Here is a 14,360-nt window from a genome sequence, read left to right on the forward strand (position 1 = left end):
CCAGGGCCTCAGTGTCTCTTTTACGTGTCTTTCTTTTTCCCTGGGTCTGAGCATTTTTAAGGAGGAAAGAGAGTTGAAGGAGGGGAAAATATAGAATGAAAACCAGCAGACCATTGTAAAATGTGCGTTCTTATATTGAGTATTGATGAGAAAAGAAGTGAAAAGGCAGATGGAACACACAAAGAGCATTTTCAAGGGCTCGTAATCTCAAGGAAAATGAAACGTGTCATGGTCTCCATGAAATATATTAGCCACTAACCATAAACCAGAAGACTCTTTGATGTTGGCATAATTTGCCATTATAAGACCAACTCCTGAAGCCAAAGCATGCGATAGATGCTTCAAGCTAAGATAAACTAGTGTGGTAGGGGCAGTTTCCCATTGACTAGATGATTACTTACAATTGTGAAGAATAGAGGCAAGGATCACCTCCCTATGTGACCCTTTCAGTCATCTAGGGCAATGTTCCTCAGTCACTTGGGATTCTAATTAAGTATGTCTGGGTGTGGCCTGAGGTTTCTGCATTTCTTACAAGCTCCCAGGTGATGCAAATGCCTTGATTCCTGGACTGCACACTTGGAGTAGAAAGACCCTAGGACACTGATTCTCAAACATGACTGCATGTTGGAAGCACCATCGGAGATTTTAGAATACTTGTGCCTGGGCCGCATCTCCGAGATTCTAAATTAATTGGTATGAAGAGGGGCTGGGCATTGACACAAAATCAAGATGAGAGCCACTCCTCCACAGAGAAGACCCTCAGGACCAATTATACCCAGTACTGCATGTTAACCAAGCAAGTATTAGCTTCTAGGTGTGCCTGCTGAGTATATGATGGGTCTGTAGAAAATGGACGTGGTCAACCAGGGAAGAGTTAATAGGGGAGGATGGTTTGGATGGAGAATCCACAGTAAGTGTGTTATAGGCTGCCAAGTTTGATCAGTATTGCACTGTGTCAGATCTAACTTATGAGCCTCTAAATCAAGCAAAGGCATGGGACCAGGGTCCACTAAACCATGATGTGATTGATTTTAAAATTGCCATTGGAGTCTGACTATCTTAATTTATATTCAAGTCTCTAAAATCACAACAATAAAATTGAGGCAGGATCTAGAATGGCTGGCCTGTGCCTGTGAAATTTTCTATTTGTAAAGATTATCTCAGGATAAATGTAGCCCATACTAACATAATAATAACAATAGCTAGCATTTATGAAATACTTATTATAAGTCAGGCACTGGAATAGGTATTTTATATAGCTAACTACTGGAGTAATTTTTACCTCCAATTTAGAGTTGGGAAGCAGAGGTTGATTTTGTGTCCATTTCATAGGTGGGAAATTTGAGGTCCAGTGAGTTTAAGGATATCAATCAAACCCAATAGCTGGGATGCTTTTTCCCCCTAGGCTATGCCCCGTCTTATCAAGACCGAAGACCACAGGACTATGTAGCAACAATCTTTCCAACATCTAGTGGTAGATGGTAGGTCGATTCAAGTGGTACAGTAGTTCCAGGCCCGGTGACATGGAAAGGTTACAAGCTCAATGACTTCTAAATGAGCTGTAACTGAGCTGAAAGCAAATGTAAATGAGCTGAAAGCAAAGAGAACACTCATTCACATTTTTAAGAAATAATAACAGAGACAAAATGCATAGAAAAGGATCATATTGAGAAAATAATCTGTAAAAATTCCAAAAAAAAATTAGGTTTAGGTTTACTAAACATGTTCAGGCACACATTTTGAAGGAGGCCACAGGAACAAGAAATGTCCATGGCCATTCTATTTTTATAGAAAAGGTGAAGTTTTGTTTCCCTCTGTTCAGTGATAGCTTTCAAAGGAGAAGTGACTTATTACCAAGTTAATTGATAATTACTTGGATTTTTCTAGCTCTGTACACTTTTCAAAGTCCCTCTCTCGGTTGCATACATATGTCTGTAACACCTCGTAAGGTATCTCTAAACATATAGGATAGATAGGTTCATAAATTCACATCTAATAAAAAAATCAAGGAAAAGGTGGCCTATGTAGTTTGCTGAAATTTTTGAATCATTGTACTGAGATTAGGAAAGATCCTTGATAAGAACTCATTTGAATTTATTCAGTCAATATCTACCAAGTACAAGTAGCTACTATTGGAGAGAGAGAATCCCAAAGTCTTCTCCAGCCTTAGCTAAGCCATTATTACGTTTAGTTCTCATGGCCCTGGGTACACTGATCTTGGAATTCACAATCTTTCCTCCCACCATGGGGCCTTTGAGCTCACTTTTTTTTTTTACCTGATATTCTCTCCTCTGCCCCTCCTAAATATCCCCTTCTTAACTCATTCTTCAGATGTAAACTCAGTCACATTTTCTCATGGAAGCTGTCTTTGATCTGCGGTCTGAGACCCTCTCCTGCAGTATTTTCTTTCTTTAAAGCCTTATCTCATTTGGAATTGTGGTTTTGTTAATATAGGTATTCGATTAGCATGTTTATTTCACTGGGCTCTAAGCTAAATTGCCACCTTAACACAATACCTGGAACACATTCAAGAAATATGGGAAGAAAGGGCCACGAAAGTCTGGGGATGTTTTTACAGCAACAGGCCACCAGATCTGTAGGCAAAACCATAATATCCTCATTCTTACCATACCAATACTTTGGTTTAAACATGATTGACAACTCTTTAAAACTCCCTTGCCTCTTTTTGGTCCAATCAATTTAGGGATACAAGGATGAATGAATTGGCTCTGTCAGTCCACTAACTAATAAATATTAATATGAGGTTTTTTTTAAATTATATTTAAGTTCTGGAATACATGTGCAGAAAGTGCAGATTTGTTACACAGGTATGCATGTGCCATGGTAGTTTGCTGCATCCATCAGCCTGTCTTATTTCTCCTATTGCTATCCCTCCCCTAGCTCCCCACCCCCCAATAGGCCCTGGTGTGTGACAATGTTCCCCTCCCTGTGTCCATGTATTTTCATTGTTCAACTCCCACTTATGAGTGAGAACATGAGGTTTTTGGTTTTCTGTTCCTGTGTTAGTTTGCTGAAAATGATGGTTTCCAGCTTCATCCATGTCCCTGCAAAGGCTGGTTCAACATACGCAAATCAATAAATGTAATCCGTAATCTGTCACATAAACAGAACCAATGACAAAAACCACATGAAGAGCAGAACTGTTTGTGTCCCTTTTCAGTGAGTACTTTGTTCTACCTTGTATCCTACCTACCTCTGTGTGTGCCTGTCACCTTCACTGGAGGAAAAGCCCCTGCAGGGCAGAAATACATCTATATCTTTTATTCATCTATTTGTAATCCTTGGTAAAGGCTCAGTAACTATTGTATTATCTTCAATGAGATACTTGGTCTTATTTGGTCCTTATAATATCTCAATGATTTTATTAGGCATTGATAGTCCTTCCTGAAAACTGAAAACACAAGTTTTGAGAGACCACATGTGTGTCTATGGCTGTACAATAAGCTAAAGATGATGCGAATTTGTATTTTATAATATATGACTTTGGAGAGCTTACTTAGAAGAGCACATTAGAGTTAGGCCCCTTGATTACAGGAAAGATATAAACAAACTAGAGTGAGTTAAAGTAAGAAGACTAAACATGATTAAGCTTCTGGAGAGGTATGAGGAAAAATCAAATGAACTAAATATTTATAATCTGGTTAAGTAAAGACCAAATGGGGAGGCAAGAGTGATTTACAGCTCGAATTATTGAACACATTTCAGCCCAGAAGAGGCAGTGTCACTGAAAGGGGTATGCAGGAATCAAGAGCCAGATGACAAGAGTGATGGGAAGAACATTTAGAACAGGACTATTTCAGATAAATTGTAAAATAAATTTTTAACAGCAAAACTGATATGCTGCTGAAAACTTCCCCAAGGGAAACAGTCACCAAACCATCCCTGGAGATGCCTCAAACCAGAGAGAGAAAATAACCAGAAATTGTCCTGCAGGGATCAGCTCTGCCCAGACATTCAACATGAAAGGAAAAGCTTTGCAGATTTTTCTCTCTAATTTATATTCTTCTGGGATCCCATGAGACTGAAAAAAGATGCAGGAACAATGGATTGAGGACTCTGGGTGCAGAGGGTTTGCTTAGTTGTCTCAGCCTTGACTCACATCTCTAATGAGTCTGCACAGAAGGCAACACACTATAGAGGCCTCTGCAAGTACATCTGAGGCTTTATTTCATTCAGGGGTCTTCATTAGCCTGTCCCATGGGAGCAGGTGAAACAATTATAAACCCAAACAAAAATTGGGGGCGGGGGGGGCAGTGCACAAAGCACATGTGTTTGTTTGAAACTCACAGTCATATATGCCATAAATGTAACGATGTTATTGGGCCTATGTATTTTACCATGTTGGAAATATACCCAAATTCAAATGGTCATATTAAGATTTTTAACTCAGATTTGGTGTCTACCATTACTACTCTGTGATTCAGTTATCCTTTAGTTCCATTATATTCAGGGGATTCATAATGAGCCTCAAATTAAGCCTGGCATCCCAGCATCCTGCTTCCCTGTAAATGATTCTCTATAAAGACACAATAAACAGGATACGGCAGGATACTAACATGACAGGACTTGCTCTGGGTAATCAACAATGTTACAGTGACTAAGAATGTCTTTTCCAACTCAAAATCAGTGTACATTTTGAGAAGGTGCTTAAATAAAGCCTAGGCCAGAGTCAACATGGTATAGTATTAGGCGACAACTTCCTGAACATTAGACTACTGACAACATCTATGCCTGAAAGCAAAGGGTTGCTTAGTAGAAGAAACAAAATAACTACCAATAATACTAAGGTCTAAAAGCAAATGGTTGCTCAGTTGAAGAAACAGAATCATAGAATTGTCTTGCTGAAATCACAAATAGCTAACGAATTAATGGAAAAAATGTTCAGACTTATAAGCAATCAGGAAAATGCAAATTAAACCCACAATGAGAAGTTACCAGATGAGGGCAAATTAAGCATATGAAAATACCAAGTGTTGGCAGAGGCATGAAGCAAAGAGGCCTTTCATCTGCCCCTGGTGGGGGTTTCAATAACTGCAACATGTCTTTGCCTCCTGGAAGTAAAGATACCCTTCTGTGACTCAGCAATTCCACTCCTAGGTATGCACCCTAAATACGGTGGCAAATTTGTGCTGGTGGACATGCATCAGAATGTTCATGCCAACTTTACTAGCAATAGCAAAAAACTGAATTTCAAAATCCATCAACAGTAGATTAGATAAACTATGGTTAATTAATATCATGAAGTATTATACATCAGAGAAAGAGACTGAAATACAGCAATATGAATCCACATAGATGAAACTCAAATACTTAACGTTCAGCAAAATTGAAAGTTAGAGAATATATACATTATATTTATTTTATTACTGTTAAGAACAGCCAAGTAAAGTAACATGTTAAAGATGTATACATATGTGGAAAAACTGTACAAAAGGCAAGGGGTTAATACAAAAATCAGAAAACTGCTAGTGGGTACATGGGTATTTGTTATTATTACATTATTATTATTGTTATCATGATCATGAATTGTATTATTAACTACATCAAACACTATATGTATAGTACAGTTCATAATTTAAATAAATTATATAATGTTGAAACTAATAATATAACTAGAATTGATCTAGTCCACATTCTCACTTACTAAGGAAAAATACGTTGTGCAAAGTACAAATGACATCCAAATTAATATCAGATGCTACAGAATCATTAGTTAAAACTAATTAGATATTCCTCTAATGAGGGATTCAGGTGCTGTTTTCTAATCTCCTCTCCTACTTTAAACACAACCCCAACAAAACTTAGTCCCCTATGTCTTAGCATCAAAACTAAAAGAGAGAACTGCTTTGAGGAAGTTTTATACAGGGAGAAGTTTCAGCTGAACAGGAGATGTAGACAAAATATATTTTATTGCCAGAGCTAAAACTCAACAATAGTAACAGTCCATGGTCAATTGATGGGGAAAATAAACAGTTCTGTATGATGCAATGCCTTCAAAAATTATCCCTATAAAATCACATAATATTATAATGAAGTCACAGTGATGTATTGTATCTATTAAGAACAGATTAAATTATGTTCTACATACTTTTAAAGAGGCAGCTAAGTGAGTGGAGAAATATTTCTAAAAGGCTGTAGAAAAATAAGATCTAAAAATGTCGTGATTTGAGTTAAAAACATTTATATTAACTGCTTAACTTCTTTTTTCTCTCGTAAAAATGTAAACTCAGGTTTAAGAACATTGTAGATGGTCCAGAAAAATGTTGTATTGACAAGTCCTCTTATCAGGACACAATTCACTAACCAGTTGGTATTTTCATCAGATAACATCTTAAAGATTCAGTTAATTCAGTGGAACATGTTTGTCCTAGATACTCTTAGGGATGGTCTTCAGGCAAGAACCAATATTTAAAGGATGAACCAGGAAGAAATCTCCAAATTGCAATAAATACTCCTTTTAAGTTTCATCATAATAACCACAAATGGTCTTAAAGGGGCCTCCTCCCAGGAGGGCAATGGTGAAATGACTGAGCAAGCTAAAAGTCAAAAAATTTGGATTAGTGAAATTTAAACTAAAGCATAGCACGAAGTAGAAGTAGATCATAGACACTGGGCTCACGGAATTTACTAGAAAAGAGAAACATTCCTACAGAAGTCATACCATAAGAATAGCCTTAAAAATATGATCAATAAATATGGAATGATTTGTGTGTTTCCTACTTGAACTTTTCCCCCCAAGAAATGAAAGCTGTGAATAATATGGTTGTTTGGAACTATTAATAAAAAAGCAATATGCACTGGTATTACCATTGGCAAATTCCCATCAATATTGAAAAAGAAGGCATATTCAATCTTATGCATTATTATGTATTTCTAAACCACACCATTGGGACAAAGCTCAGATATTCCTAAACTATCAAAGAAAACACTTTTATTTAGTAGTTGAATTAAAGGGATTTAGTTGTTAAACCTCAGGCTAAAATTTGTCAAATAACTTTGGAGCACTATAATAATTTTGATCATCAGTCAGCCAACCTGTATTTCTCCATGTTAGTATGGTGTTAAACCAGAGAAATATAATATAAGGAATTAACATTCTAGAGTGAGAGAAAGAAAAAGTGTGGTACTAAATTGTGTTGCATTTACCTGAGTGCTGCAATGATAAAGGTGCATAATGCTTTACATATTATTTTTTGCTATTACCTATTTGGCATATGCAACATGGAATTCTATCTTGCACATTTTTTATTGGCCTGCAGGGAAAATAATCTGGATTGTTCATCCTTTCTTCTTGACAAGTTTAACATGGCCTTTCCTTGAGATCTTGTTTTGAAGAACAATATCTTAAATACATTGGGTCAGTGCCATGCTACTGATATTATGATACTATTAAGAAATGTTTTTTCCTCTGAAAAGTAGTAACTTTGAAAAATGTTAAAGTTCTATTATTCCAACCTGCTAACACCATGTTGGAAAAAAAAGTAGCTTAACTAGGTTGGCATAACCTATCATCTTCCAGAGCTCACTCCTGCCTCTCTTAAAGATCGTGAGCTCTAGGACTTCAATAATATTGGCCGAGAGGCCACAAGTTAGAATGTCTTAAGATAACAACACTATTTAGCTGCTTTTAGAGTACAGTTTAACTCTCCACCAAAAACAGCTTGCACGAACATTTAAAAATTTATTTTTAAGGCAAATCCCCGTGACCTTGCAAAGTGTAACACAGCATATTAAACACAGTGCCTGTGGGTCACAGCCTTGGTTTCAGAATGAGAAAGGCTTTCTTGGGCTGCGTCAAGGGAGGCAGTATTGATGCCACACCTCTTAGAGATGAGAGTTTCGATTCCTTAGAAACCAGCTGAAAAGAAGCAAGCAGCCCACAGCAGGCTGCCAAAAAATTCACCGGACATTGTGTTGCTCTTTAATTGAGTGTCTATCAATCATGAGTTAATGAGATTCCAAGCTATGATTCCTTAAGATATAACTGTTGTGACAACTCATGAAACTCTTAAATTTTCCTCCAGAGCATTATAAGAAAGGAATGGAAAAAGAGGGGGAAAAAGACTTGACGTTTACATTTTATGAATTGTAAATGTGCATAGTATTGACTATTCCTCTTTAGGGAGTACAGTACTTTTCCAGAACCAAGTGACTTTTTATCTTTAGTTAATTAATCAATTAATCAAGTAATTTCAGCTGGTTTGTGACGTTATTCTTTGGCCTCAGGCAAAGCTAAGATTTCTTGAAATTTATGTATATAGTTCATCTAAGAGATTTTCATCTGAGGTAGATTAGTCCTTCAAAAATGTACAGCTGGGTAACAAATACCAAAACAGAGCAATGTGTTCCCAATTTGGTGCAAGTTTCTGGTAGTAGTGTGGGCCAGAAACTTCCTATGGAAAGTAGGAAGATCTGTAATCAGGCAAGAACTCATTCTCTAGTGAAATTGCAAGTGCCCTTATGTAATTTGAGCTATCATAATTCACACCAAAGTCATCTATTTGAAGGAGAAGGTATGAGGGGGTGGAAATCCTCCTTCTTTGTGTGTGGATGTGGACATTGAATTTTAATTTTAAAGAAATACCCGGAAACAACTGCATTCTCTTTAAATAGAGTTATCTTTACTGGTAGAATCATGAAGAAGAAGTTTCATATGCAAAGTTTGGGATGGCAAATTCTCCGAAGAAATAGTAAGAACACTTACTTTAAAATGTAATCTTAGGGGACAGTCTCCCATGGAAAGAAATATTCTGTTCAGAAACTTCAGCACTGCTTTTAAACATGCGGCACCAGGTAAAGATAAGTGTTTTGTCTGGAAGTCAAAATTTAAATCAGGGCTCATTTCCAAATGACAGTGATCATACTAGATGACCCTACTGCGTGCAGCTGCAAACATTCCAGGAGCATATTATATGCATTTGAAGAAGCCTAGGCTGTTAGATTTATGAAACTGGAAGCGAGAAACATTTCCTCTCATTAAAGATGCTTTTGAGATAACTGAGTTGCTGGAAGTCCTTTAGAAGATGTAGTATCACAACTTCCCTCTCTAAAAACAAGTAAAAATATCCCCGCCTCCCCACCAAAAAATCACCTCCCCATATATCTTGTCAAGCTTCTCATTGGTTTAGAAAACCATACTACAGCCTGCAAATATCCTGTACTCTAGGAGAAACTTTCTGCAGAGCTTCATTCACGAATTTAGATAGGATTAAGGCTCTTCCTCTTCAATGAAAACAATAAGGAAGTTTGCTAACAGGTTAACTTGCCAGAGAATAAATTTAAGTCATACACACTGAGAAGTTATAAATCTCTCCCCAGAAAAAAATGCCTATCAGCATCTCAAGCCAGGCTGGCTTTTAAGAGCATTAAAGCAAAGGCACTAAGCCTAATATATTCACATATAACACATGTGGTGGCCGTTTCACATGCTTTATAACTCAGAGGGCAGCTGCTGCTGTGTGAGAAATGGACACTGACAGGTCACTGGTGATTTATACTGCGGCACTCACAGAGGAGAGAGAGACGGCCAGCCTACCCCGAGCCCTCAGGCTCTGCCATACTCCCGCCACTCAAAAGCAAACCCACATGGAGGCATCTGATCTGCTTTGGTTGGGGGAATGAGAAGTCGCCTAGGGAGGGCGACCAGCCTCATTTCAGCATATCCAGACTACATTAAACACTCACAGATTTTTTTCAGTGCAATGGAACCCAAACATGTATGAAGAATTAATTAATATGTATGCCTCATTTTTCACTCATTAACATCCAACATCTAAAATTGTTATCTTATCTGAGATCCCCTGAGACTCTGTATGGTTCCTGCGCCTGTGGCTCATGTCAAATATGTAAGAAGATGACATCTTACAGAAGCCAACTAAAAAGTCACCATCATCCTACCCCAGCATCAAGTCCTCACTCTCTACTGACACTGTTCAGGGCTGTCCTTTGTTAAATCATCACAGTTTCATACAAATCTACAGCAGCTTCAGACTTTACCTAGAAAGTGGGAAAGGGCCCAGTGCTATTGTGCTAGTCTCCATAATCCTTTGTTACCAATCAACAAAGTCTTTAAAACACCCTGCTGAATGGGAATTTCACTGCCAGTAAGCTAGACACTTGGCCTTATTAAGGGCACCTCCTACTGGTCCTTTTATAGAGTGAACTATGCTTTCTTGTTGTAAGTTTCCTGCCATGTTCCTAAACAGGGGAAATTATTACTAAGAGAAAGAAGTGATACTCAGATTAATGAGCAAAGGCCAGAGTGATGTGAATTGGCAATATCTTAAAAATACACCATCCACTTTCCTGCGAACTGCGCAAACTGCATCACAACTCACTTGCAAATAACAGATATGGATTTAGAAGTGTAGAAAAGTTTAAAGATTTAGATGCGTTAGCCTATCCACCAACATAACCCATGTGTTTGTGTGTGTATGTATCTCTTCTTTACATCTGCTTTTTCAAGCATAGATCTGTCTGTTGAGGAGAAAATTAAAATGAAGCAGTAATACATGGCCCTGACTCCCTGGACAAGAAACGTAAATAAGTGAAAAGAGAATATTTAATTAATTTAGACATTAATAAAACACACATAAATTTATCTGTATTAATCTACCCCCACTCTATGCCAGACAAAAGTCACTTGAGTAATAGCTTTAAAATACTGTCGTGTAATTGACAAGACATCATTGTTCATTTCTGTACACCTTGCTTCATGCAGTGCATTCAGCTAGCACATTTCAGGTCAGCAGTGCTGCTGTTAGGGAGACTTTCTACCCAGTGAGGGATGCCCCCTGAACTTCCCCTTTCCCGTCCGCATAGGTTTCCCAAACTGCCATAGAAAGCCCAAGTCAATCTTCTGGGCAGAAGGAGGGTCCCCCTCCCCGCAGCCTCTAGCATTTGAGGGTCTCCAGGAGGGAATTTAAAACAGACACCTATTCATTACTGCGGAGGTGCCCACCGCCCCCCCCTCACCCCCCAACCGCCGCCACCTTTCGCGAGAGTAATTGTTGAGGACAAAGCTCCGGGAGAGAAGAGTCAGGGGAGGAGGGGACCGGCCGGGAGGGACGGAGGGAGGGATCACCAGCGGCTAAACGCGCGGATGCGAGTACGCGCTCATCACAGGAGAGCGCGCGTGCACACACACACACACACACACGCACACACACACCCCTCCTGCCTGCTCTCTCTGTCTCTGGCCGAAGGAAGATGAGGAGCTGAGCCCGAGTGCAAGCGCAGATTCCTGCCCGCGTGCGGCTGCGCCGAGCTTTGGGGAGCCTCGGGCTGCCTTGGCGCTTGACTGTCTGAATCCCTCGCGACCGTGAGAGGCGCATTTTCCGCTCGCGTTCGCAACCCTTGGCCATGCAGCACTTAGCAGAGACGAGAAAGCTGGAGCTGCGGGCTCCGGGGAGCCTGGGGGCTTGGCCGCGATTGATGTGCCATTCCCTGTTAATTTCCCAGGCACGAACTGGGGAGCTCCTACTCAACTCCCGGTCTCTGCCTGAGCCTGTTTTTCTTTGGATTTGGAAAAAGGTCGTTTCCGAAGGGATCTGAACGGTCAGCCAGCCGCTCTCCTCTCCTTCTTTGCCAGGCCCGCTCACTGTACCCCAGTGCCCATCCACACTTGTGGTGAGGTCCCGCAAAACAAGTGGACCTTATCATGAGTCATTTTTCTCTTTTTCTATTCTTTTGGCCGTCGAAGCCGCCAGCTCCGTATTCGGAGATTACAGCAGTCCTGATCAGCCAGCCTTCAGGTCCCTCTTTCTCCTGCTCTAGCCAGATCCAATCCCCAAACAGTTTTGCCATTTTTAATTAGAAACTGTGCTTGGCAAGTGCCAAGGCCAGGGCGCCGGTTCTCTGGAATATCAATCACTTGGAGTTTGGAGGTGTCCTGGAGCTATATGGAGACTCAGCTTGCGAACTACATTCACCGTTAAAAAATAAAACAAAATTAAACACGCCTCCCCTCCTCCTTGGCAACTCTGTGCCTCCTTCAGTATCCCCTCCTTGGAAGTACCAAAACATATTAGCTGTCCCTTTCCCTATTCTCAATCACCAAGTCCAAAAATCCAAACCAAAAGGAGATGTATTCACACACCAACGACTCAGCCCCACCATCTGCACTCTGCGCAGACTTCCTCAAAGCCCCTGGATGTCCTCCTTGCCTGCCCCTGTTGCCCCAATCCTCCCCACTTGGTAGGTTTCTGAGGCTTTAAGGACCCAACCCAGTTCCTTTCAACGATATCCCCAGCACCTGCCCCAGCCCGCTGGCTCTCCAAACCAACCCAAGTATTTGCAGAAGCAAAAATGCGTGAAACATCAGATTTTAAAACAGCAAAGGGGCGCCCCTAGTACCATCCCCCTCACCATCATCCGCCCCCAGGGAAGAAAAAACTATCTTTTCTCATCGGTGAGGAAATGGGGGGCAGCGCAAACGCCAAATCTCTTGCTATCCCCCACCCCGATTCTACTACTCGCCAAATGAAATGAGAAGGGAAGTGGGGTACAGAAGGGGGTGCGACGAGAAGAAAGGAAAGAACCACTTACCGGTTACTTGAAGATGCGCGCTGAGCAAGGAAGCTCCGAAGAGTACAAAAGCCAGCTTGGGTACCCAAACACATCCAAGACTATTCTCCATATTTCAGCCAACACCTTCGGGGCCAGGGGTCGTGGGCAGCGGCAGCACTCACACACATGCACTCACACACGCATGCACACATGCACACACACGCGCCGAGCCCCTTCGGCTTCCTCCTCCTCCTCCTCCTCGTCCTCTTCCTCCACCTCTTTCTCCACCTCCCCTGCGCCTCTGCTGCCTTCGAAGCCTTTTTCCTTGTCCACTGACAGAATTAGCAGCAAAAGCAGGCAGCAAAAAGTTCCATTCGGTCCAAGAGATCCCGAGCCCCGGTAAAACCTCGGAAAACTAACTCAAGGAAACGGAGGGAGCCAGAGGAGGGAAGACAGCTCTCTGAGGGGCTCGCAAGTCATCAATAAACCACATCCAGGAGGGACCAAGAGGAGATGGAAGGCAATCCTGTGGCCGGGCTGTGCATTAAAAGGTTGAGGCTGGTTCCATGTCGTCGGTTGGGTAAAGTTGAAGAGAGAATCCCGCGCGAGAGCTGGAGATGCTGTTGGTTTTTCTTCCAAGAGCCGAGGGTACCGAGGGAGGAGAGGCGGGGGGTACTGCGGGGTGGAGCGCTCTCACTTGTTACTGGGGTGTCCGCCAGCGGTGTGCGAGCTGGGAGTTGGAACCGTACTACACATTGATCCGTAGAAGTGTAGGGCTGGAAGGGAAAATGTGGAGACCGGAGGGAAACGAACTGGATCAGGCAAAGATTCCACGGGAAGGGGGTGGGGGCAGAGAGACTATGGCTTAGGGAAAAAAGAGCGGACGGGGGAGGCTTCCAGCAGCTGCATTCGCCTGGTCTGCGTATCAATGCGCAGGGATGCCCTCTGTGGGCAAAGCGTGGGAAGTCACTTTTGTCAATGGAGCCTGCGAACATCCTGAGCGTCTGGAGGTTTTGCAGCGACCGTGTTTGACACTCAGCCTTCAGGAAATTTTTTGTATTTGACTGTAAAACCTAGGCGGGCGTTTAAGGCGGAGGAGGTGGCCAGGATGTTTACTTCCTTCTCTGCCCTTGGCATTATTTACAATATAATTTTTCATTTGGAAATAATCACCTGATCCAACTCCCTTCTAGGACGGGAGGGAAATCGAGATCCTGAAACACACAGCGGACAAAGGCCAGAAGTTATTTCCTGACATAATAGCTAGGGGCCTCCTTTTGTAGGACGTCTCATGTCGTCTGTGTTCTCTCTTCTCTCGCAATTGTTTTCTTTAACATATTTAAAAGCACTTATATGTTCCAGGTGTTCTGTTGGCTCCCAGGAAATAGTTGGGACATCTAGTGAGACTCAGTCTCTATCCTCAAGGGGTTTGTGATCCGTCGGGAGAGAAGCTAAATGGATAATTATAAAGTATCATGATAAATATGATGGTTCATGTAATGGAGGGGGTGATCTGGGAAAGCAAGAGAGACATTTCTCCAGTCCCTGGCAGATAAAGTGAAGCAACCATACACACGCGTGTGTGAGCGCACACACACGCACACACACAGCAGGAAACTTAGGAAGGGTGAACAGTAAATCCCTTTCAGGAAACTGTTTTAAGCTGAGTTCCTTTGCATAACTTGTCTCTGCTGCGGGACCTCAAGCTCCTTTGAGAGGAGAGAGGTTGTATGCCATCCATCTTTGCACTCCTCACAGATGCTAGCATAGAACATGGAATTCTGCACATGCCAATACGTTTCTGCTGAATAAGTGAACTTACAAACCAATTA

At 41.4% G+C, this 14,360-nt stretch overlaps 1 protein-coding gene across 1 annotated transcript in view; it reads right to left on the reverse strand.

The window, feature by feature from the left end:
- DCC (DCC netrin 1 receptor) overlaps window positions 1–13,359 on the reverse strand; it is a 1,198,282-nt gene extending 1,184,923 nt beyond the window's left edge. The window contains exon 1 of the mRNA XM_030810404.1: window positions 12,568–13,359. Within this exon, the coding sequence (XP_030666264.1) occupies window positions 12,568–12,658 (91 nt within the window). The 5' untranslated portion in view covers window positions 12,659–13,359. The remainder of the gene's footprint in view (window positions 1–12,567) is intronic.
- Window positions 13,360–14,360: the final 1,001 nt, after the last annotated feature.

This window comes from Nomascus leucogenys, chromosome 4 (genome assembly GCF_006542625.1).
Source record: "Nomascus leucogenys isolate Asia chromosome 4, Asia_NLE_v1, whole genome shotgun sequence".
NCBI lineage: Eukaryota > Metazoa > Chordata > Mammalia > Primates > Hylobatidae > Nomascus > Nomascus leucogenys.